Source organism: Babylonia areolata, chromosome 1 (genome assembly GCF_041734735.1).
Source record: "Babylonia areolata isolate BAREFJ2019XMU chromosome 1, ASM4173473v1, whole genome shotgun sequence".
Taxonomy (NCBI): Eukaryota; Metazoa; Mollusca; class Gastropoda; order Neogastropoda; family Buccinidae; genus Babylonia; species Babylonia areolata.
In genome coordinates this window covers 8,285,631-8,311,900 of record NC_134876.1, presented here as the reverse complement: position 1 = coordinate 8,311,900, position 26,270 = coordinate 8,285,631, and the positions used below count along the sequence as shown (strand labels likewise).

At 40.4% G+C, this 26,270-nt stretch overlaps 2 protein-coding genes across 4 annotated transcripts in view; one reads left to right on the top strand and one right to left on the bottom strand.

Annotated features, from left to right (window-relative positions):
- Window positions 1-20,562, bottom strand: part of LOC143276233 (3-phosphoinositide-dependent protein kinase 1-like) — a 28,593-nt gene extending 8,031 nt beyond the window's left edge. The window contains exons 1-14 of the mRNA XM_076580739.1: window positions 20,522-20,562; window positions 18,915-19,207; window positions 17,380-17,422; window positions 16,046-16,183; window positions 15,344-15,488; window positions 14,611-14,708; window positions 13,973-14,084; window positions 13,288-13,356; window positions 12,570-12,666; window positions 10,453-10,632; window positions 6,884-6,957; window positions 5,361-5,475; window positions 3,128-3,231; window positions 522-576 (exon numbers count right to left, since the gene is read on the bottom strand). Of these exons, the coding sequence (XP_076436854.1) occupies window positions 522-576; window positions 3,128-3,231; window positions 5,361-5,475; window positions 6,884-6,957; window positions 10,453-10,632; window positions 12,570-12,666; window positions 13,288-13,356; window positions 13,973-14,084; window positions 14,611-14,708; window positions 15,344-15,488; window positions 16,046-16,183; window positions 17,380-17,422; window positions 18,915-19,124 (1,440 nt within the window). The 5' untranslated portion in view covers window positions 19,125-19,207; window positions 20,522-20,562. The remainder of the gene's footprint in view (window positions 1-521; window positions 577-3,127; window positions 3,232-5,360; window positions 5,476-6,883; window positions 6,958-10,452; window positions 10,633-12,569; window positions 12,667-13,287; window positions 13,357-13,972; window positions 14,085-14,610; window positions 14,709-15,343; window positions 15,489-16,045; window positions 16,184-17,379; window positions 17,423-18,914; window positions 19,208-20,521) is intronic.
- A 107-nt stretch (window positions 20,563-20,669) lies between these two features.
- The window catches only part of LOC143275933 (uncharacterized), a 105,493-nt gene continuing 99,892 nt past the window's right edge, over window positions 20,670-26,270 (top strand). The window contains exons 1-2 of one of the 3 annotated variants that reach the window (XM_076580466.1): window positions 20,670-20,709; window positions 22,991-23,051. The gene's annotated coding sequence lies outside the window, so the exon portion shown is untranslated. Of the gene's footprint in view, window positions 20,710-22,990; window positions 23,052-26,270 lie in introns of those variants that run through there. The other 2 variants (XM_076580620.1, XM_076580545.1) reach the window with 2 other exon arrangements.

The window sequence follows — 26,270 nt, the reverse complement described above, 5'->3', positions numbered from 1 at the left end:
CTCGTATGCACACGAGTGGGCTTTTACGTGTATGACCGTTCTTTACCCCGCCATGTAGGCAGCCATACTCCGTTTTCGGGGGTATGCATGCTGGGTATGTTCTTGTTTCCATAACCCACCGAACGCTGACATGGATTACAGGATCTTTAACGTGCGTATCTGATCTTCTGCTTGCATATACACACGAAGGGGGTTCAGGCACTAGCAGGTCTGTACATATGTTGACCTGGGAGATCGGAAAAATCTCCACCCTTTACCCACCAGGCGCCGTCACCGTGATTCGAACCCGGGACCCTCAGATTGACAGTCCAATGCTTTAACCACTCGGCTATTGCGCCCGTCTATTTCTCCCCCCATCCTGCCCCCGCACCTCCTGTTTGGGGCAAACACATTTTGAGGCAACACAGGTACTATTATTCCCAAGGTGCTTAAGATATTTCATGGACAATTCACTTTCACAACAGCCAAAATGTATGGGGTCAATGTGCATGTCACTGACCCAATGAGCCAACAACACTTACTGTGTGGACAAAGAAGATCTTGAAGTTCTTGGCCTCTGGTCTCAAAGACTGGGACCTGTCAACACAACACCATCTTCTTTATTTATCTATTTATTCATTTCTCTCTTGAAAAAAAAAAAGTTGTCTTTAACCCATTCAGTGTCTGAGAATAATAAAAAATAAAATGCAAAATAAAAAATGCTCTCCCTTTGCCAGGTAATTTTGAGGATCAGGGGTAATAACTTTCACAATATCTGGGCACAAAAACTATGAGAGACACAGAACGAAAGTAAAAGTTTTTATGAAGAAAAATAAATGTGGATTCTAATTCCAGATTTTTTTCCCCATAATTATTTTGAATCTTGATAACTATTCAGCCATTTCAAAGTGAAGATAATAATTTTCATACATTAAAAAGTCTATTTTCACCTCCACAGAATGACACTCAAAAAGAAAACAAACAAAATACAGCTGAAAATAGCACACTTATTGTCTGACTATACCTGTCAAAGGAAACAAAATGGCTTATCAGTTTATGATGACAATCACAACTCTTGCGGTCATGTCAGTGAATAACTGTCCCAGCAACGACAAAAAAGCATCCCCCCATTATAGGACTAGGAGAAAGCTATTTAATGACATTCTCTTCCTCCTGGTTGTAAATAATCTGATGAAGAGTCTGCTGTGCATCTGATTTGTCTCCTCCACAAAGAAATCAGTCAACTGATCAGTGACAAAAACAGAAAAAACAAAAACATGTGATTCCCGTCTATTGTTTGTCAACCCTGGGTTTCATGAAAATTGTGGATTATTGGTAGTTGTCATACCCCACAGCTGAACACTGTGAACAGACAGTTCACTGACAGGCCTTTGACCTATCATCTTACACCACTCCTCTATCTCTCCTGCCCCACTTCTAAAATTACATGAAAGTACTGAGCCTTCACTGTTATTTGTATTTGTATTTTTTTTTATCACAACAGATTTCTCTGTGTGAAATTCGGGCTGCTCTCCCCATGGAAAGCGCGTCGCTACACTACAGCGCCACCCATTTCTTTTGTATTTTTTCCTGCGTGAAGTTTTATTTGTTTTTCCTATCGCAGTGGATTTTTCTACAGAATTTTGCCAGGAACCGTTTTGTTGCCATGGGTTCTTTTACATGCGCCAAGTGCATGCTGCACACGGGACCTCGGTTTATTGTCTCATCCGAATGACTAGCGTCCAGACCACCACTCAAGGTCTAGTGGAGGAGGAGAAAATATCGGCGGCTGAGCTGTGATTCGAACCAGCGTGCTCAGATTCTCTTGCTTCCTAGGCGGACGCGTTACCTCTAGGCCATCTCTCCAGTTAGTTATGGTCAATGATGTTTGACAGGACAGATGAACTGAAGAAATGCTGCTGTTAGTTTTGTCACTTTGTTGTCATCACCTCAGAGTTAAAACGAATCATAAGACAAGACTGATCCATCTCTTACCATTATACACACACATAATCATCTGCACAGCTTCTGAAATTGTGTAAATCCGTTGACTGGGACCACTACCTTCACTTGACAAAGTGTCCGACGCCTTTTTTGGCATGTGAGGCAAACCCTCTTTACATGCGCACTCCAAGTGGTCTAGTTAACAAATCATTATTGAGAAGACATGGGTCTTCTACTTGTCGAATGCTCACTTAAATAGTATGTTTATAATCCAGACATGCTAAACTAACCATTCAGTCAGTTTATGCATATTGTACCAAACTCCGATGAATGAAAAATCGAAGTAGATGCAGGACGTCAGTGGACGTCTTATAGGCACTATGACAACACTTTGAGCAGGACATCAGCTGATGTCTTGTAGGCACTGAATTGGTTAAAGACAAAAAACACAACAACATCCGCTGAAAAAAATCACATTCACTTAAAGCCAATGTTTACGATTCATAGGGATAATTTTACTTCCCAATTTAATCAAAGACAAAGACAGAAAAAGGGAGAGAGAGACACAGAGAGAGATAGAGAGTGCATGTGAGTGAGCATGCATGCATGCATGCATGCACAAATATATGACTATGGAAATTCCTTCAATCATGCACATTTCTTTCAGTTAAACACACTTAATTTGAAAAATATAACATAATAACTACGTTTTAAAGTGGATATCTTGCAGGTACTAACAATGTGACTTTCTTTGTACTCTTCAGTATAATTTTTAGAAGCATCTTTATATCAAAACCCCTAATAACACATTATCCAAGCCTGCACACACACACACACACACACACATGTAGAACACATTATCCAAGCCTGCACACACACACACACACACACACACACACACACATGTAGAACACATTATCCAAGCCTGCACACACACACACACACACACACACACGCAGACATAGTGATATGAACGATACCAAACACAAGAAGAAAGGTGTAAGAAATGAGTTGGTGAAAAATAATCTCAGGCACAAATTGTATGTACGTATCTGTTTGACACTGGAACTATTGTAAAGCACTTAAAGCAAAATCATATGATCAGGCGCTATATAATAAAACAATGTTTTTTTTCTCTCCTATCCCTCCCTCATGCAGGGCGGACACTGTCAGGAAAGGAGCTTGGAGAAGGTGGGCCACTCACCAGGGGATCTGCCCTTTCAGCACTTTCTTATTGGTGGAGTAATCCACGTAGTACAGGTGTGGGCCCTCCGTCAACAGCAACATGCGCTTCCGGGCAAACAGACCCTGCACAACACACACACACACAGGTACGGATCACATGCCACACATACCAAATACACACACACACACACACACACACAGAGACATACACATACACACACACAAACATTCTGTCTAATATCACTTCTAGTGAATAGACGTTAAACTGAAGATTTCACACACATAAAGAGAAATACACACATGCATACACTAAAGATAAAATGTATTCACAATATGCTGCACTCCATTACTTGTTTAATCAATATTTTATAACAGTAAAAACAAATGTAAGCAAACATGACTCCATTACTTGTTTAATCAATATTTTATAACAGTAAAAACAAATGTAAGCAAACATGTCATAATTTTACAGCTTTTCAGGAAACATTCAATATGCTTACTTAATGGTGTTCTTTCAATCAGCGAATGATGAAGCCTATTTCCCAGTGCAGAAAAAGATTCCAGCTGTGACACCCCATTTTTGAAATTCACGAAAACTACAAACTGAAAGATTTGATCCCTTTGGCATAAGCTGTTTAGGAAAATGCTGGCTGTTGTAAAAGATATCTGTCTATGTAAGAGGGCTATGTTTTGAGTGTTACGGAACAATAACCTGTCTGAACATTTTACTTGCTCCTTTGAAGCAGACAAGTAAAGATGTATATGTTTACAAGGGAAATCCTTGAATATAAGGATATAAAATGAATAAGCAAAAGAAGAAAAACAAACAAACAAACAAACAAACAAAAAAAAAAAACCCCAAAAAACAACCCACAAACACACCAAAAAGATAATTTGCTTCCTCAGCTTTTTTTGTTTTTTCTTTCTCCATCATCTTTGCAAATAAATTTTACATCCCAACTCTTCTGCATCCAAGATCAACAGTCTCAAAGCCTGACCAGTTGGGTTCATGCAATGGTCAGGCACTGGCTCCTTTCTCCCCCTTCTCCCCTCTGACACCAGAGACACAAGAGAGAGGAGGAGGCCTGACACAGAGAGGAGGAGGCCTGACACCAGAGAGAGGAGGCCTGACACAAGAGAGGAGGAGGCCTGACACCAGAGAGAGGACGAGGCCTGACACAGAGAGGAGGCCTGACACCAGAGAGGAGGAGGCCTGACACCAGAGAGAGGAGGAGGCCTGACACAGAGAGGAGGCCTGACACCAGAGAGAGGAGGAGGCCTGACACAGAGAGGAGGCCTGACACCACAGAGAGGAGGAGGCCTGACACATCAGAGAGGAGGAGGCCTGACACCAGAGAGAGGAGGAGGACACATAAGAGAGAAGGAGGAGGCGTGACACATGAGAGAGGAGGAGAGGCCTGACACCAGAGAGAGGAGGAGGACACATAAGAGAGAAGGAGGAGGCGTGACACATGAGAGAGGAGGAGAGGCCTGACACAGAGAGAGGAGGAGAGGCCTGACACATGAGAGAGGAGGAGGCCTGACACAGAGAGAGGAGGAGGAGGCCGGACACAAGAGAGAGGAGGAGGCCGGACACACGAGAGAGGAGGAGAGGCCTGACACAGAGAGAGGAAGAGAGGCCTGACACATGAGAGAGGAGGAGGCCTGACACACAGAGAGAAGGCCTGACACAGAGAGAGGAGGAGAAGGCCTGACACACACAGAGGAGGAGGCCTGACACACACAGAGGAGGAGGCCGGACACAAGAGAGAGGAGGAGGCCTGACAGAGAGAGAGGAGGAGGAGGCCTGACACACAGATGAGGAGGAGGCCTGACACAGAGAGAGGAGGAGGAGGCTGAACACAAGAGAGAGGAGGAAGCCTGACACACAGAGAGGAGGAGGCCTGACACAAGAGAGAGGAGGAGGCCTGACACAGAGAGGAGGAGGCCTGACACCAGAGAGAGGAGGAGGCCTGACACAGAGAGAGGAGGAGGCCTGACACAGAGAGGAGGAGGCCTGACACAGAGAGGAGGAGGAGGCCTGACACAGAGAGAGGAGGAGGAGGCCTGACACCAGAGAGGAGGAGGCCTGACACTAGAGATGGAGGTGGCCTGACACAAGAGAGGAGGAGGCCTGACACAAGAGTGGAGGAGGAGGCCGGACACAGAGAGGAGGAGGCCGGACACAGAGAGAGAGGAGGAGGCCTGACACCAGAGAGGAGGAGGCCTGACAGGGAGGGAGGGAGGCTGACCTTGCGCTTGAGGACCTTGCCCTGCTTGAGGATGAGGTTCCCCTCCACCAGGCCGTGGTAGTCGTTGTTGGCCTCCTGCTCCTGCAGCTTCTTCCGGTGCTCGTCCTGGGGCAGCCTGACAAACAGTGCACAGACATACACGCGTCTCCTCAGTGCACACTGATTACACAGCCTGACACATTCACTTCACTACACAGTTCATAGACTGACAAACAGCGCACAGACACACACACGTCCCCCCAGTACACATTACACAACCTGACACATTCAATTCACAACACTGTTAGTACACAGTTCATTGCCTGACAAACTGCACACAGACACACACACGTCTCCTCAGTGCACATTACATAGCCTGACACATTCACTTTGCTACACTGTTGGTACACAGTTCATAGCCTGAAAAACAGCGCACAGACATACACGCGTCCCCTCAGTACACACTGCGCAGCCTAACAAACAGCGCAAAGACACACATACACAGCCTGACACATTCACTTCGCTACACTGTTAGTACACAGTTCATAGCCTGACAAACCGAGCACAGACACACACGTCTCCTCAGTACAAATTACACAGCCTGACACATTCACTTCGCTAGACTGTTAGTACACAGTTCACAGCCTGACAAACCGAGCACAGACATACACGCCCCCTCAGTGCACATTACACAGCCTGACACATTCACTTCCCTACACAGTTCATAGTCTGACAAACAGCACACAGACATACATGCCCCCTCAGTGCACATTACACAACCTGACACATTTACTTCGCTACACAGTTCATAGCCTGACAAACAGCACAGACATATACACACCTTCTCAGTGTACATTACACAAACAGCGCAGACATACACACGTCCCCTCAGTATCCATTACACAGCCTGACAAACCGAGCACAGACATACACGCCCCCTCAGTGCACATTACACAACCTGACACATTCACTTCGCTACACAGTTCATAGCCTGACACAGCACACACACATACACTTCGCTATTGAGTTCATAGCCTGACACAGCACACACACATACAATTCGCTACACAGTTCATAGCCTGACACAGCAAACACACTTACACTTCCCTACAGAGTTCATATAGCCTGACAAAGCAAACACACATGCAGTTCACTACAGAGTTCATAGCCTGACACAGCACACACACACGCAGTTCCCTAGACAGTTTATAGCCTGACACAGCAAACACACTTACACTTCCCTACAGAGTTCATATAGCCTGACACAGCAAACACACTTACACTTCCCTACAGAGTTCATATGGCCTGACACAGCAAACACACATACACTTTGCTACACAATTCAAAGCCTGACACAACACACATACATACATCAGTATACACGACACACTTCACAACCTGACTTAGCACACATACACACCCCCCTCATCACATGAAAATTCTTTACTCTTAATCCTACAATAGTGATTCTTCTAAAAGAACTGTACCACTACAAACCTCACACACCACATGCGCACAACAGATTCACATGTTCAAGCACTTACTCTTTAACAGCCGGCTCCTTCTGGTGTTCATTGCTGATGATGATCTCAGCAATGCGCCGGTCATCAAACCCAGTCTGTGACACAAACGTCATTCACCATGCAAATCAAGTTTGTTTCAGCGTAGACAAGCAGAACAGGATTTCCAGTTCGGTGTCAGTTTTAGAAAGCAACTTCATTCATTCCAACATCTTTTGATGCTGATGCTGATGATGATAGAGATGATGGTAATGAGGCTTGTGGTGATGATGATGATGATGGTAATGATGATGAGGATGGTCATAATGATGATGATGATGATGGTGACAATGGAGAGGATTATCTATTTATCAAAAACAACAAGCAAAGCAACAAATACAAAAAATAAAGAAACTAGTAAACTAAACACATCAATCAGATTCAGGCTAAACAAATAAGAGGGGGACTTTTTTTTTCTTTAAAACAATACATATGTAGACCAGAAGACAGAGATCAGGAGATGACAAGAAAACAAAATAAAACAAACAACAGCAGCAGTCGGACACAGGAATGGGAAGGGGCCCAACATACGTCACTCAATAACTACAAACAAAGTCCTTTGCAATGTAGCATATACTTGCAACTAAATATCTGATGTACGTTTATGCTTGGGCAACTCTGCATGCACATGTGTGCCATGTGTCCAATTGCACAAGCAAGCAGATTTTTACAAATGTAACTATTTGTGTGTGTGTGTGTGTGTGTGTGTGTGTGTGTGCGTGCGCGCGCACATACATATGTGCGTGCATATGTGTGTGTGTGTTTTGTTTATGTGGTTGGGAGGGAGGCAGAGTGGCTGAATTTGTGTGTGTAGACTGATCGATGGTGCCTACCCTTAATCAGTGGTGTGTGTGTGTGTGTGTGTGTGTGTGTGTGTGTGTGTGTGGACCAAGGAGGGAGTGGTACATGCAGGTGTGTCCTTGTGAGCACATTTAGAACACAAGTATCAATGTATGTGTATGTGTATGTGTTTGTGTGTGTGTGTGTGTGTGTGTGTGTGCGTGTGCATGCATGAATGTCTACATTTGCATGTCTTGTGTGAGTGCATGACAGAGAGAGGGGTGTGGGGGGCTGGGGGGGTGAGGAAGAGGGAGGGAGGGGGAGACAGAGACAGAGACAGAGAGAGACAGAGACAGAGACATTACATATCAGGAATGGGAATTCACCAGACAGAATACTGAGGGCTGTCCGTGACCGTATCTCGCCATCCCCACTGAGCTTTCCACAGGAAAAAGTAACAACTCTGCCATCTGAGTTACCTCTGAGTGCATTTCAGCATCAAGAGTGCTCAGCACTTTCATGCTCTAAACCCATTTCAGTCTCACTATATATATACATATGTATTCCACATGCACATACATGTATCTGTATTCATTACTCCACGCAGAGGTGTGTAGCTCCAATGATAAAAGTATGACTACAAAACTAGAACTCACTGATATGCACTGTTTTAACTCCGCAAGTATTCAAACCTAAAAAAAACAAACCAACCTTCAAGTCTGATCAGCAAATACATATGTATATGTACATGTAAACACACACACATTTTGTGTGTATGTGTGTGTGTGTGTGTGTGCACGCGCACGTGTGTGCGTGTGTTGCTGCTGCTGATAGACATCATGTTCAAATGATGTGTAAATGAACAGGCTACAGCTATTGTGAAGTTACCAATCAACAATTGACAAAGATGGGAACACATTTGGAATGGTCTAATCTTGTTTCCCCCCCTCCACCCCAACTAATTTTCCTCCTGGCTTAAATCTAAATCCTCTGTAAATTCCCATGCCTGATATAAGGATATAGACAAGATGGACGATTTAAAATTTTTGAATAAAAATTTATTTTTCAGTCTTCATGAAACATGTCTTGTGGAGTCACACTTCAAAAGAAAGCATGCTTATGAAATACACACGTTTGTGTGTGGATGCAAGTGAATGAGCTTGTGAGTGTGGCCATGCATATTTGTGCAGTGTGTGGATGTAAATAATTTGTGTGTTGTTTAACAGATGAAAACCATTACTTTTGTTTCTCAAAATAAAAGCCGACGCAAGTATACAAAAAACCCACTGAAATAAACACTGCAACTGGGTTATCTTTTTCTGCATCTTTATTCATTTTATATTTCAACACAATCACAGATGACTTGACTTGCGACATCCGTCCTCTGGTGAAAATGGTGAACTTGCTCAGAATGAGCTTTCCTCTTCACTGTCTGAAGAAATCTATAATTGAAAAATACAGTAAAAAAAACAAAAACAACAACAAAAAACACAAACAAAAAACAAACAAACAAAAAACAGGAAAGAAGAAAGCCTGAGGAAATGGAGGCTAAGGAGAAAGACAGGTGTGTGTGTGTGTGTGCGTTTGGTGTGGTGTGGTGTGGTGTGGTGTGCAGTGGTGTGGTGTGTGTGGGGGGGAGGGGTGCAGGGGGGTGTTCACGTGTGTGTATGTATACATGTGTGTGTGTGCGGTGTGGTGTGGTATGGTGTGTGTGCGTGTGTGTGGGGGGTGGAGGCGTGGGGGGAGGGGGGGGTGTTCGTGTGTGTGTGTGTGTGTGAGTGTGTGTGTGTGTGTTTGGTGTGGGGTGGTGTGGTGTGGTGTGTGTGTGGGGGGGAGGGGTGCAGGGGGGTGTTCACGTGTGTGTATGTATACATGTGTGTGTGTGTGCGGTGTGGTGTGGTATGGTGTGTGTGCGTGTGTGTGTGGTGTGGTGTGGTATGGTGTGTGTGGGGGGTGGAGGTGTGGGGGGGGGGGGTGTTCGTGTGTGTGTGTGTGGTGTGGTGGGGTGTGGTATGGTTGGTGTGTGTGTGTGTGTGTGTGTGTGTGTGTGTGTGTGTGTGGTGTTGAGTGTTACATGTTGTGCTATAAGTGAATATATGTAAACAAGCTTGTGAGTGCATGTGCATGACAGCATGTGCATATCATGTAGTTAGGTAAAATACATGCTTTATTCTTTTATTGTAACTGTTTCAATAAAGAAATATTTGAGGCAGTCTATGAAAGGTCATTAAACCAACCAACCAAATAAAGAAACAAAAAATAGTAAAATTATTGAAATCTGACAATCAGTATAAAATAATTACTGTAAATTAAAACAAATAAACAGAAAACAAGAAAGTAATTTTATCATAAAAGGTATCATTAAATCATCATATGCAGTGACCAACTCAAAAACAGCCACATTACATATGATAGATGGCATGCAGTTATACCAATATGTTCCATGAAAATAAAACTAAGTCTATAAAACATAACAAAAAAAGAAAAACATACAAAATAATGATAATAATAATAACCAAAAAACAACAACAAACCCCCCCAGAATAAACAAAGAAAAACAAGAGAAGTAGAGAAAGATTATGCTGCACTAAACAAAACCAGAAAATGAACACGTTTCAACACCATGGACACACACACACACACACACACACAAATCCACAAACACACACATACAACCACACTCACAAACAGAAGACTAACAGAGCAATGATCAACGCACGCTCACAACGTACACACGCACATGCATCTATCCCCACATGTCCACGGTCACTCACCCTGGACTGGTTGCTCCAGAACTCCGGGTTTCTCTCCGTGGCAGGCAGGTAGGGCATCAGCTCCGGGGCCTGCTGTGTCTCCAGCCCCTCCCACGTGACCCCTTTGAAGAACTCGTGCTGCCTCAGCATGTCCATGCCACCAAGCTCTTTGCAGCCCAGCCGCTCACTCGGCTCCAAAACCTGCAACCAACACGGCGCCAATACCGATCTGCCCACAGGGTTGGATGTTAAACAAAAATCAGTTGTGCTCACTCCATTTATAGGTCCAATAGCCTTTTACATCCATAATGGCAGTGACACAGGGTTGGATGTAAAACAGAAGCAGTTGTGCTCACTCCACTTAAAGGTCCAATCCCCTTTTACAGCCATAGTGGCAAGGAATTCATTTCATATTCACTTTGCTCGTCATAGAAAGACAGGGCCATTCCCTCCTTCTACCATCCCTAATCTCCTCCAGTCACACAAAGCCAGGAACCCATGGTCTGTCTGTTCTATCTGCATTTTCCTTTTGCCTTTGAAATAGTGAAACATGCTTGCAAAAGATACTTTGGACAAACTCGTCCCATCCATGTGACACATATATATGTGTGACAAAAATGGAAATAACAAAGTTTTATTTCAGGAAAAAAAAAAACCAGGAACCCATTCACAACTGGACGGTGTGAAGAAAATCTGGATTAAAGTACCTTTCTCCCCCAAGGACACAACAACATGCCGAAACAGCATCTTGAACTTTGATCACTGGTGAACACCATATCAGAAATCTGAAGCCTAGTCAACTCTGCCATGGTGATCCCATTCACCTTGTAAACTGAAAGTCTGTTTCTTTTCATTGCAAGGTGCCCACAATTTATCGAACATGGCTGCTGACATTCAGGGAAGCAAAATGAGAAATCTTGATGGGAGGAAAGCTTATGAGGAGCTGACGTGATGAAGGTAGGGGACACGCCAAGTTCTGAAATGTTAAAAGGGTAAAAGAAAAAAAAAAAACGGAAAGAAAAAAAAAAGGGTCCCACAGCCTTTTACGGCCATCAGGGCAGTGAATTCATTTCCACAGTGTCTAGGGCTCGACACAGGAAGGTAGGGCTCAATCCTTTCCTTCCATTTCAACTTCCCCCAACAAATCTCACATACCCATTTACACCTGGGTGGAGTGAGGAAAACTGGAAGTGCCTTTCTCAAAGACACAACACCATGCCAAAACGCAGGTTCGAACCATGATCGACAGGCGCAACAGCCGAGTGGTTAAAGCGTTGGACTTTCAATCTGGGGGTAGAGGGTGGAAATTTTTCCGATCTCCCTGGTCAACACATGTGCACACCTGCTTGTGCCTGAACCCCATTTGTGTGTATACACAAGCAGAAGATCAAATATGCATGTTAAAGATCCTGTAATCCATGTCAGTGTTTGGTGGGTTATGGAAACAAGAACATACCCAGCATGCACATCCCTGAAATTGGAATATGGCTGCCAACATGGCAGGGTGAAAACGGTCATACACATAAAAGCCCATTTGTGTACATATGAGCGGGAGTTGCAGATCACAAACGAAGAAGAAGAAGAACCATGATCACTGGTAAACACTGGATCAGAAGTCCAATGCCAAACTAAACCTGCTGTGGTGCGTCTTCCTGCTGACGCTAATATGGATGAAGCACTTTCATAAGAAAATGTAATCTCCTGAAAGAAAGAACAGCAAAGGAAAAACAAATAACTGCCACAGACATAGATGTGAGCAAAGCACAACATAACGTTACACCTGGCATTCAATAACATGCTCATTCCATAAAATACCCAGTGAGAAGATGCAAATATTTCTTCAATACGCTTCTGCTAGAGGGTGGTTTAAAAAGTTATTTCCAATGAACTGAAAAAAAAACAAACAAAAACAAAAAAACACCAACAAAAACCAAAAATAAATTGGATTAAGTAAATACAATAGTGAATACACATTCCAGTTACTACAGCCAATGCTGAGTACTGGATAAAAACAACAGTATCTTGATCCCTCCACTGGAAAGTCACTAAAGAATACATTGTAACACAAAAAATAAAATGATAAATAAATGAATAAATAATGGGAACCGCAAAGAACAGGACAGGAAAGTGTCACTCACCAGTAGCTTTTTGACCAAGTCAGCAGCAGTGGGGTTAAAACCCTCAGGAATTTCATATTCCAGCTTGCACACCTTCTGGAAAATCTGATACTCATGTCTGGAAACAGGAAAAACTAGTATTCTCAAATATATTCATGATAAAACAAGTAATTCTATTATCATTGTGTATAAAATACATACTCAAACACACAAGACATTTTCCTTTTGTTGCTGTTGTTGAAACATTTCTGTTTATTACACATTTAGCAATGATTCAAATATATTTTAAGAACTGAAACAATACAGTGAACAACGCCTGGTCAGTGTAAGAAGCTTTGACCAGAAAAAACATATACTGTACCATGTCAAACTGATGCAAACTAGGCCTATTGGTTTGCTCTGCTTGGCCAAATTTCGCGCGGCTAACAGTGAAAAGACGGGCCCACCGCTCTCAGCCAATCAAACGCCTCTAAAAACTATAAGCGCTATAACAACTGTTTATAATGAAGACACGGATTATCAAATTTGAAACTAACTATGGATTTGATGACTTGGTGTCACTATTTCAGCTATTCAAAAATCACCCCACAACCCCCAAAACAAGATTTGTTTTTAATAAAAACACACACACACACACACACATATTAGATGGTTACACACAGCTGCACTTGAACACAGACACTTTTCTGTACAGTTTTCCTTTCAAAACAAAAGACACAGGCAGCTCTGTCAGTCTTACCCTCCACGGAAAGGTGTCTCTCCCGACAGAAACTGGTAAATGATACAGCCCAGTGCCCAAAGATCAGAACTGCACAGACAATACACAGAGAAGCTCAATCAATATCACTCTGACTCAAATTCAACTGTCTTTGTTTTTGTTTCTCTCAGCTGCTTGAAATACTAAATTGTATCACATATCAGAAATATTAAATACTTTAAGCACATCTTTTTTTCATTTCTTTTTTCTCCTAAATGATTCATCCTCAAAGAACTGGGAAGAAACTACATGAGTTCTATGGAGCTCTCCTTACATCATACAAGTAAACAAGAGACGTGGAGGAAATACTTTTCAATGCATAAAATATTTTGTACAGCTCAGAAATCTGTATCTTTATTGTTTATTATGTTTTTCCTTTATGAGGAGCATATGCTGTTATTGCTTTGTACAGTGAGCAAGGAATATGTATCAATTTGTATTCTACGGTGGAAAGGGGGAAAAAAAGTGATGAATGAAATTTAAACAAAAGCAGAAAAACCACCCTCCTGTCGTTCTTCAAGTGACTCTTGCAATGATACCTTCGCGGAAATTACTAACAGGAGGAGGGTGACAGGAAAGTAGAAATGTCCATAAAAGTTCTTCAAAGCATGCAGGTGAGATGGCAGTGAACTGACTCTTTGTTTTACAGAGAGGGCCAACCACCCACCTGAAGTAAGCCTTCTTGCTGTTGAGGACTTCAGGAGACACATACTGTGCCGTCCCGACAAATGAGTTTCTCCGGTGTCCCTGAGCTGAAGGGGGACGTGCACTGGAATCTTCTGGGAAGGGGAAAAACATCATACAAGCAATTACATGTATCTATAACAAATTTTTAAAAAGAAAGAAAAAAGCTATAATGTTCAAACAAGCTAAAGGATATGAATGTTACTCAACACTATGCTTGGAGAACTACAGAACAAGTGTTGGAATTGTAGAGTATGGGAGAATCAGAATACATGTTAAGGAAGACACACTGTGTGCAGGTATATAGTTTTTCTTTCCTTGGTGCTGACTGACAACACAAACATCATCATATTCAAAGTTTACAAAATCAATCACAGGCTGTTCAATGACTGAAAACTACATGAACATTAAAATTCTTACCATGTTAATGCATATACCAGGACCACACATAAACGTTTGTTTCATGCTAACATCTGAATTAGAATTTGTGATATAAAATGAGTGAACAGAAAAAGTGAGAAATATGTAAACCTTAAAAAAAGGGGAAAAAAGAACAAGAAAAATGAAAAGAAAAAAAAGATTAGAACCATGTTGTGAGAGGAAAAGAAAACAATTTCATACCATCTGTCCCATCCATTTTGAGAACCTTCGCTGATCCAAAATCTGTGATCATGATATGCATGTGCTCATTCAGAAGGATATTTTCTGGTTTCAGATCTCTGAAAAACAAAACTCCTCATGAAATCTCTACAGTCTTCTAGTGTCACAACTTTATGACATGTAAACAAACCTAACATCGTAATAATATGAAACTGATTTAAGTAAAATCAATCAGTGAAAAGCATCTTTGACAGTGCTTTACTCAAACTGTCTGATGACATAAAATGATCAGTTAGACCAAGTTTCAGTGTACGGTCTCAATGGGCTATCGTCACATCAACTGCTTAGTGGTTGTAAAGAACACCTCCATGTAATCCTGAGAGCTCCTTCTTCTCATTCCCTTGAACAGAACTTCAAAGTCACCATAACTGAGACTACAACCAACAGGAGCAGTACTACCACTACAATGATGAATTCAATGAACTTGTTACAAAATAATACCATGTAATAATATTCATCTCCAACATGTAAACAATAAAACAAAAACGTCCTCACTACCACCCTGATCTTAAGGTGGTTGGTACAGGTCTACATTCTCCCACTTATCACTCCATAACATTCCTAATATGAATTGTTCTTTTCTTTCTTTCTTTTTTTAATAATGTGCATGGAAAACAACACCAACAAAACTGATGAAAATCCTCTTCAACCTAAACACGCCAGAGACATGTTGTAAACCAGTCTTCACACTTACCTGTGAATCACCCCTTGACTCTGCAAATAATCAAGGGCCTGTACAATTTCGGCAGCGTAAAACTGTGAGCACTTCATGTCAAAAGAAGACAGCTTGTTTAGGTAATACAGAAGTTCACCTTTACGGGCATACTGCAAGACAAAATCTGGAGAAACTTAAGGAAAACATGATGGTGTTCTTAAGTACACTTTTAGTTTGATGACAAAAATGTTTAAATTGGTGGGAGTATCTGTCTTCCACTTTCTCACTCATTCATAAGTCACGAATGGCCTTTATTCTTTGAACTTGCACATGCACATGCACACACACATATATATACACAGAGAGCAAGTGCTTCTCACATACACAAAAAAACACCATCACTCTTTCTTTCTTTTACACACATATAAATATACAGATATGTGTATAATTATTATGCACTCACACACACACATGCACACAAACATACATAGACTGATAAGAGTGATGCACAAACTCCTCCACACACACACAATGCTAAAAATACACCAACAAACAGGATCACACTGACAACATGATAAATACACTTGCACACAAATATGCACCCTTGCGTGCACGCGCACACACACACACCTTGCACACACACACACACACACACACACACACACACACACACACACACACACACAGACCTCTCAGACATAAATCTATATTCATAAAAATAAACCCAGCAGATAAGGATACACAAGCGGTCTGGATCCTGGAATGTGTAAGACAACTTGATAATGAAAGGATGGTTTGTTTTGGTCAGCACTGTCTTCTCTCGCATGATGTACTCACTCTTCTTCTCCCTCATTATGAACTTTTTGTCGCACACCTTGACTGCAACACAGTTATATAAATCATTATAAACAATTTCCCTAATGAAGTAACACACAAAAGCAACCCCAAGTATTCACTGATTCTGATATATAACTAAAACAAATAATGCGCAATGTGTTCACAAGCAAATAAAATATGAACACATACTGATCATTCACTTAGTGGCACACACACACACACACACACACACACACACACACACACATGTACAAACACACACATGCATACACATAAAAACACACCTTTCTTTGAAACTCTGGACTTAAATCTGGCAACTAAGTCAGCAAGTGGCAAGCACATGTTGGAAAGCCAAATGTACCATCACTGCCCTGGCAAGTTCCAAGTTAAAGCAGTAGTTGCATGATATGGCGTTTAAATTAAGGGTAATTGTAAAAGTGTCAAAAAATCACCAATAGAAATACTGATTTCTACTGGTGATGTTAATAAAGGAATAAATAATTTAGAAATGAAAGAAACTAATAGCAACTCTTGTGAAAAAAAACAAACAAAAACAAAAAAACACAAAAAAAACAGCAACTCTTGCTCCACAAGCATACAACCCTTTTCGATTAAGATAGTGGAATGAGTAATGATTACCACTCTTGGACAATTACTGTATCAAATCAGTTCCAAAACTTACCAAAAACATAAACCATTTCCCATAATCTCCCTTCCATGATATCAAAAACAGCTGACAGTAAATAGCTCACTAAGAAATTTCAATAAGCATACTAAAAACAAGAAATTCCCTTCTATGGATCCAATCATGAAACTTCCATACTTTGACCTGTCAATTCTGTGACTTTGCTTTGATATCAAGAGCTATCAACAGCTGCATTAAGTAAAAATGTCAGTACAGTGTAAATTTTTCTACAATAAGAAACAAATGTATTTTTAATTTCCCCAGCCTGTTAAGATGCTGAAAACAGAGAGTTAGATCCAAACTTAATCCGTTGAGAAAGCAAAGGATATGCACTGCTACAAATGGAGCATATCAATATCCTAATAATCCACAGATAAAAACTGTTGATATATGTTACTATTTTTTGTTGCTGGACTGCTTTTATCCTTATGCAAAACACATTAATTTCTTACACACTTTAAAGCCTAACACTCTACACACACACACACACACACACACAGATCAATTAAAATACAAGAAACTTTTTTTCAAATTCTTAACTAAGTCAGCTCACTTGCAAATTCTGTTCCAGTCTTCACCTCCTTGGCCAGATACACCTGCAACAAGAGTACAAACACACATTTTGTCCAAATGCGTCAGATACACCTGCTTCAGAATACAAACATTTTTTCCCCAGGTGCAAGACACACCTGCATCAGAGTACAAACTCAGTTAGTCCACATGTGCCACATACACCTGCATCAGAATACAAACACACATTTAGTCCACACGTGCCAGATATACCTGCGTCAGAGTACAAACACATTTAATCCACAGATGCCAGACACACCTGCATCAGAGTACAAACTCACAGTCAGTCCAGCAGTTTTGACTCCAATTTGTGCAAATGAAGAACTCTATCTAAATCTATGTGGAGTGATGGCTTAGAGGTAACGCGTCCGCCTAGGAAGCGAGAGAATCTGAGCACGCTGGTTCGAATCATGGCTCGGCCGCCAATATTTTCTCCCCCTCCACTAGACCTTGAGTGGTGGTCTGGACGCTAGTCATTCAGATGAGACGATAAACTGAGGTCCCGTGTGCAGCATGCGCTTAGCACACGTAAAAGAGCCCACGGCAACAAAAGGGTTGTTCCTGGCAAAATTCTGTAGAAAAATCCACTTCGATAGGAAAAGCAGTGTAGTGTAGTGGCGCGCTCTCCCTGGGGAGAGCAGCCCGAATTTCACACGGAGAAATCTGTTGTGATAAGAAGAAATACAAATACAAAAATGTTAAGTCTATAACAGGAAAATATAATAGTTCATATTTGATGTCAAAAACACAGTAGCAATACTCAGAATTCTCACTTATTGAAAACAGTATCAAAAAGAGAAACTGAAAAAAAAGACTATAACTTCATAAGATATATCCAGTGTGCTGGTCTGCCAGACCATAATTTTTCTCCTAAAAAATAATTCTAATTTTTAATTGTCCTTACAAGCAGCAATATGCAATAACATTAACAACAAATATCAACAGGAAACATTATTGACAAATCATGTGTGTGTGTGTGTGTGTGTGTGTGTGTGTGTGTGTGTGTGTGTGTGTGTGTGTGTGTGTAAAGTAATATCATTATGTAGCAACACTAGCTGGAGTGGATAATCTCTTTCTGTCTTAAATAGTTAAAAGACAAGTTAGTACTTTCTAGTTTCTGCATGAAAAACAAAGTTTAGCAGTACTGATCCATGGGACAAGTGGTAAATTTCAGAGAACTTCTACCCCTGCAATATTTTCAAACAATACCGAGAAGTCCCACTGTTGTGCCAGTCTACTGCTGCTGTGCTCAGTTTGCTACCTGATCTTTATCACTTCTGTTTTTGCTAGACAACATTGTGAGACATAACACTGAGCGACCGTTGTGATTCACACCACTGTTTTTGGGGTGTTTTTTTTTTTTTTTAGTAAGTTTTCTGCTGAGTAAGCATGCTTCAATAAGAAACAATGCAATATGTATAATATGTTTTTCTATCTTATCTCTTTGCAATGACATGCTTCTTTCACCATCCATTCTGCCCCTCACCATCGTCACATGAGCACACAGATGATCCTTACCGTTGAGTATGACCCTTCCCCGATGACTTTTCCAAAGATGAAGTCATTAGGAGTGCGCTTATTTGGCGGTTTCTTGGCGGCGCCTTCTTGAGCTGTTTTGTCACTAGCTACAGAAGCAGCTGCTGCTACTGCTGCTGCTGGAGGACTGGATGGGGTCATATCTGCCATGGCTCCGACTGGAGCAGTGGATGATGTGCCCGAATCTGCCATGTCTATCACTCAGTTGCCGGAATTCAAAATCTTCTGTTGGCATGAGATAGACTTCATACTGTAACTTGATACCTGATGTGTTCCTGCAACAAAATTTCATACACAGTTGAATCTGTGTGTGTGTGTGTGTGTGTGTGTGTGTTGCTTTCCCCAGGGAGAGCACATCGCTACACTACAGCGCCACCTGTTTTGTTTGTATTTTTTCCTGTGTGCAGTTTTACTTTTATTTGTTCTTCCTATCGAAGTGGATTCTTCTACAGAATTTTGCCAGGGACAACCCTTTTGTTGCCGTGGGTTCTTTATGTGCGCTAAGTGCATGCTGCACACAGGACCTCGGTTTATCGTCTCATCTGAATGAGATGTGTGTATGTGTTCAATATCATTGTCAGACTTTCTAAAAGGCATTCGTATCCTTATGTAGCCTCACTTGAAGCTTTTCACTGTAACAACCTAGGAAATAAACCTAACAGGATCGTCTTTGTTTGTGGTTGTTATCTTCACAGACCTGGCAAGAATCACCAATTATCACATGTATATATATGTATGTGTGTCCAAGTGTCTGATTATGTATGTTTGTGTATATTTATGTTATCATTGTGTGTCACAATGTATGTCACTGTGTGTGTGTGTGTGTGTGTGTGTGTGTGTGTGAATAGAACTACATGTGTGTGTGTCTGTTTGCGTTTGCGAGACTCAGAATATATCAAAATCAAGTCAGACTTGTTCGTGATTAGAAACAATGATTTGTACCATGAGAATGACATGATTTGGATTCCTGGATCCCACCTCTATCTTCTGAGACTGGACATTATTTCTAACTAATGTCAAATGTATAATCAGTATCATAGATGATCTTCTTTCTTGTTGAAGATCCATTCTAAACTAACTTGAATCTGTAGGAGACCTTATACATAAAAAGAAGGAATTAACATGGGTAAGCTAATCCAAAGATATTGCCATGGACTGTCCATTCTGGTGTCTGTTTGGGACCCCATCTATGATCAACATCACTACTGGTTCGTGATTAGGAACAATGACTTCAATGAGTGATTCATTGATTGGCCGGTGCATTGTTCTCAACAAAAATCACTGTAACAGCTAGTCAATGTGTAAATAATATGTAATAGAATACTCCTGTCTGGCTGATTCTAAGAACTGTAAACAAACAACAGTCTGCTTATCTGGACAATAAAAGTGAACAGATCCACACAGTTGACAAGAACAGAAGCCGCCTTCACGAAAAATTATAAAATAAAAATAACACTCCAGAAGGACACACGAGCACAGATCAATCTCTAGCTCTTTTTTTTTCTTCGAATAAATCCTTGGGTTGTCTGATATAGCCACATGGTTCAAACGTACAACAACAATGTTAATGATGAAAAAAATTCGCTCACTATTTTTCCTTTCCTGGGTAGGAAGTTACAAGACCTTCTACTCTTGCCGGAAATGACGGCAACACATAAACAATAATCCGCTTGTGAAAATGCAACACATTTTATTATGACGTTACCATGACGTCATTTTGCATCATCCGGGGATTAGAAACATGGTGGCTTATTTACATGACTGAGGACAGGCTGAGGTAGTTGTCTTTTGTTTTGATTTTTTTGTATTCATTATAATTCAAGACAGAGTGAAACATTATAATCTTATCACACTGAATGAATGGGACAGACTGAGTTTAGCATCAATGAGACTCAAAATAGTTTTGTGGAAAAGTCTTTTTAATTATTGTGTGTGAATCATAGGAGTGTCTGCAAAGATTCGTCATCACCCGAAAAAGAGTGAAGAAAAAGAAAGAAAGAAGAAAAGCAAAGCAGTTTTTTGGTTAACAGAAGTCCATTTCTTGTGATTATAGCAGTGTTAAGCCTACAGTTTAACGGGACAGTTTTGTTGGTTTCCATTTGCACCGTGTGATATTCTTAGTGTGCCCACAACACTGTGCCGGGGTTAGCTTTTGCTAGTTTTTGTTATGATCGATCTCAGGATAGGGGGAGGGGTGACATTCTCATAAATTTTCTTATGACATGAAAGCACACACACACACACACACACACGCACGCACGCACGCACGCGCGCGCGCGCGCGCGCGTTCATGTATGCATGCAATGACTGTCATACACAAGCGCTCACATGCATGTGTGTGTGGGTGTGTAGTGAGCACACATATGTATGTGTGTTTGTTTACAAAATTACAGCTTCTTCACCTTGTAGTTATCATCTGATAACAGATCAGTGCTATTGTTTATGTCAGCATTTTACAAGTATTTGACAGACAAGTAAAATGTTCCATGTGTATGCTGATGAATGACAGACAGTCCGCAGTTTAACTTAACTATTAATTCAGTAGTTAATGTTGTTTTGCTGTTAACCCATTGAACTGGCGAGTTTACAGGGTGGGCAGGCTTCCCTGCTACATTGATGAAGAAAAACGCAGAAAATATATTAAAATTGGAATTGACACGCATGAACACAGCTGATAAAATATATACGATATAAGTTAGTTCCCTTCACTTGTGATTTACACAAGCAATTAAATATGGGAATATGGAAACTTTTAAATTTAATGAAACAAATTTCAATGACCAAGCACAGGGTGCAGGATTCAGTGAGTTAAAATTTTTAAAGGAAAAAAAAAATGAAATAGTTGAATTTGAAAGTGACAGCTTTGCAGAACTGCTGGACAGAATATAAATATGCATAAAAGTGACTGGTAAATGTATGCAGTTTTGACAGATTGGATGATGACCTGCAAATTTCATAGAGATTTTGATATCATGATTAAGAAGACACATTGCTCACAGATGCATGTGGCATAGAAAACATGATGATGTGGCAAGCTGCATGAGAAATCAGTGTCATATACATTTGCCAGAATAGCAGAATCTTAATAGAGCACATGCATATCTTTTGTCCTTTTTTTTAATCTTTTTATCATTAACTAGGAACACTGACTGGCATATTTTTCTTTTCTTCTTTTTAACTTGTTAGTATAAAAGAGAAACTGTCTTACATATAGTCTTCATTAGAATTGGTGGAGCAAGTTAAGTGGTCAGAATGAAAAAAGAAAGGAAAAAAAAAGCCTGGACAGAATTGAGTTCAGTGGCAAAATTCCAGATTGCAACATGACATGGAAATTTGTTGAAATATACTAATTCATAAAGAGTTTATGGTTTTCAGCCTATTTTCATCTTGCTTTATAGAATGATTGGCTGTAGCCTTTGACTTTCAAACATTAAAGTTAGAGTTTGAAGGTTAAGCATGTGATTTAATATGTCAAGTTACAAGATAATGCTGCATACTGTAGAATCCTTTTTACCTGTTCTATAGCTTTTGTTTGAAAAACTTAATCTGGGTAATTATGCATGAGTCTTCAACTTGAAGTCCTGCAATTCTTAATCAACTAACATGATATATATAGATCAGTTTGCCTACATAATGTTATGTTAAGCAACTTGAGGTGGGTTTCAGTTTCTGCAGAATGATGTGATTTTCTCAGTACAGTCCTGAGAGTCTCTATAGCATGTGGGGATTTATTAGTAATAAATTAATAGTGATAATGAATGATAGTAAAAAAACAAAAACAACCAAAAAAAAAAACAAAAAAACAACAACAACAAAAAAAATATATAATTTTCTTTCAATAGTAATTAATATACCCAAGCACTTTGACATGGTTAAAAATTGAAACCACAGTTTTATCTCTCTTTTTATGTTTTTATAAGTTCTTTTTTGTGGTGGTGCCTATAACATTGGATAATTGATAAGGACAGTGGCCAGTAAAGTGCACACACCCACACTCAGATGATGTGCACACACACAGACTATTTCACTGATGAATGTTTAAAAAAAAAATGTTTCAGAAATCAGAACTGCTACACAGAAGCTGACCTGACAGATTGAAGAACAAGAATTGCACTTAAGGTTAGTATGTGTGTGTGAGTGTGTCACTGTGTGTGTACACTCGCAAGCATATATGCATGGCGTGTGTGTCTGCATCGATCTGGGGGGAGACAGGGGGCTGAAGCACTTCCCTGTGCATCATTTCTTTTACACAACTGGAAATGTTTTTACTTTGACTTTACTCAACTTTGCTTGTGTTTTGACTGAAGCAGATTTATTTATGATTGAATTTTGATTACTTGTTTCTTTTCCAAGTTCAAAGCTGTTTCTTTGTTGTTGTTTGTATTGTTTTTTTTTTATCAGATCTTTGTTGCTTTTGAGAAGGAAAAAAATCATGTTCATCTGAAACTGCAGAAGAAAAGAATGACACCTAAACAAGAGCAAAGAAAAAGGGGGGTAAAAGAGACTTTAATAAAGGGGAAGAGGAGGAGAAGAAACAAGAAAAGCCAAACAGAAACACAGAGAGAAATCAGATTACAAGCGTACCTTTCACAACTGATAAACAAGGAACGGGAGCAGCCTGAGCCACCCTGGTTCCGTTTGTGTTCAGAAAGATGTCTGAAGTACAGGGAGAGAAAGCCAGATGGAGGGAGATTCACCAAAGTGGAAATTGTCTCCCTTGCTTCCTGCCTGCAGGGGCAGGGATTGTGTGTGACAGATCTGTTGTCTTTGATGCAGACAGTTGTTCTGAAGACAAGAGCAGACCACACGTTTGTCTGATCATGTGATAGTGTGGTTCTCCGGCCTTGTTAAAGCTCTGTACAACCATTTAAGATAAAATGAGCATGTGTATTGCAAGGATGGTTTGGTGTTTGGGTATTTTTTTTTTTTTTTTTTTTTTTAGTTCTCGTTTTGATTGTTTTACCTTTTTTTTTTGTTTCATGTTGATCCACAACTTTGTCTCCTATTTCTTTCTTCTCTTTTTTATTTCCCCCTGCTCTTTTAGTTTTTGTTTCTATATCAGTATATGATAGTTCTCCTTTCCCTTTCTGTGTGAATACATTGTGACTTCAGACTTTGAAGAGTGATATTGTAACTTACTTTTGTCAGCTTGGATTTGTTAGCACTGTTGAATATTTATCCGAACAGACACAGATCTTATCATCTAGACATTTTATACACACTCGCTCATGCACATGCAGTCACACACACACACGCACACACATGCACACACACACACACACACACACACACACACACATACATACACATGCACACAGATGTAATTTGCCCAACCCCCTGGCACCACTGTACCACAGGACAGTCATTGGGGTGGGATCTGACATGTGATCAACACAAGAAAATGAACAAATCTAGAGACTGATCAGCCTTGGCATACTTTGCTTCCAAGGTGAACCAGTTATCTGATTGGTAACTCTGTTACTGCATGTTGTTGTTGTTGTGTGTGTGTGTTAGTCTGTGTGTACCTGATTGTTGTTGCATGGATGTGTCTGTCACCCAGCCTGTGTATACTTTTCAGTGATCAATATTTATGTGAAGTTATTCATTCGTCAGAAAGAACATAATGATGGCCTGGAAGATGGATAAACATCCAGGAAAACTTAAGAATTGATCAACAGCTGGGTTGTTGATTGTACATGTTTATAACATGAATTTTATATGTATGAGAAATACATAATGGTTATACATTAATAATGTGCACCAGTGTAGTTTTGCTTACAAGTCCCAGTCCGTAGAAAAGTTTGAACCAAAATGAAAGAAATATATTGTCCTCTATGTGTTTATGTGTGTGTGTGTGTTTGTGTGTGTGTGTGTGTGTGTAGGTTTTATTTCTCTTTTAAAAAATTTGATTGGCAGGAAGATGTTCACTTTTTTTTTTCACGTGTTTGATTGTCAAAAAGATGAATCAAAGATGGTATCTACACAGTATATGTCTCTGAAATATGTGCACAGTATAATTGATAGATAATATTACACTTGCCTTTCACTTAGCGTCTGCTTCTTTGTCTTTTGTATATATCTTTCTTTTTGCATACATTGTCCATGTGTGGATGTGGATGTATGTTGTGTTTGTTCATATGTTTCTGCATGCCTGCATGTGCATTTACTCACACGCTAAGTAATGCAACCCAGAACAAACAAATGATGAGCTGAGAGGTTAAATGTAATCAACATGGAGGGTACACCTAAAACATGTGATGACGACAAACAAAACAGGGAAACAATCTTGCAGCATTGAATAGCTTTCTCAGAAAGTTTTTGTTCTCTTGGCAGCTTGATTCCATTCTGCATGCATTGCAACAGAATTGCAACATCAGCACAATATTTTTGCCACTGACTGAGCAATCCATCAACTGTGTCTGTTGCTCTGCTCTTCAAATTCTACATTTTTTCTTGAACAACAAGGGTGTTTGGGAGCAATTCCCTAGTTAAACACAGTTTAAAACAATGTAGTCATGGGGTTGCTACGTTGAACTTGTTTACATTTCAGACTACATATTTGTCCTTATGTACTATCCACATGGTTCAGCTGTTTCTGATTTTTACATGCACTTGGTTTGAATTTCCTTTTTTTTTTTTAATGCTCAGAAAGGGCAGTTTGTGTGTTTGTTTTGAATGTTTTTTTTTATGTTTTTTTGTGTTGTTGTTGTTGGTGGTGGTGGTATTGGTTTTGCTTTTCTTTTAAATGACACCTTTGCCCAGTACACACACACACACACACACACACACACACACACACACACACAAACAAAACAAAAAAACCCAAAAAAAAACCCAAACAAAACAAAACAAAAAACAACAACAAAAAACAACTCACTCGGTACTGTGGTGTTTGTGTGAAACTTACCTTCTTCATTTTTGACATTGCAAAGTTTTGTCTGGTGTCAAGTGAACAAACACACACACACACACACACACACACACACACACACACACACACACATATATATATATATATATATATATATATATTTATATTCTATATTATTATTGTGTTCTTCTTGGTGATTGTTAAAAAAAAAATTGCTGAGGAGTCCCAAATGCGAAACGAGGAGGGGGAGGGGGGGGGGAGGGGTATGATTATGCCTCTCTCTGTTCTCACTCCTCGATCCCTGTCCTACCTCCTGGCTATTCTTTTTCTGCTGCCATAACACGTGACAGCCAAGACAGATAATACTGACGGCAGAGTGCCAGGAGAGAGACAGAGGAGGGGAAGATGAGGGTATTGCGGAGTATGTGGGGATGGGGAGTTGGGTGTGTGTGTGTGGGGGGGGGGGG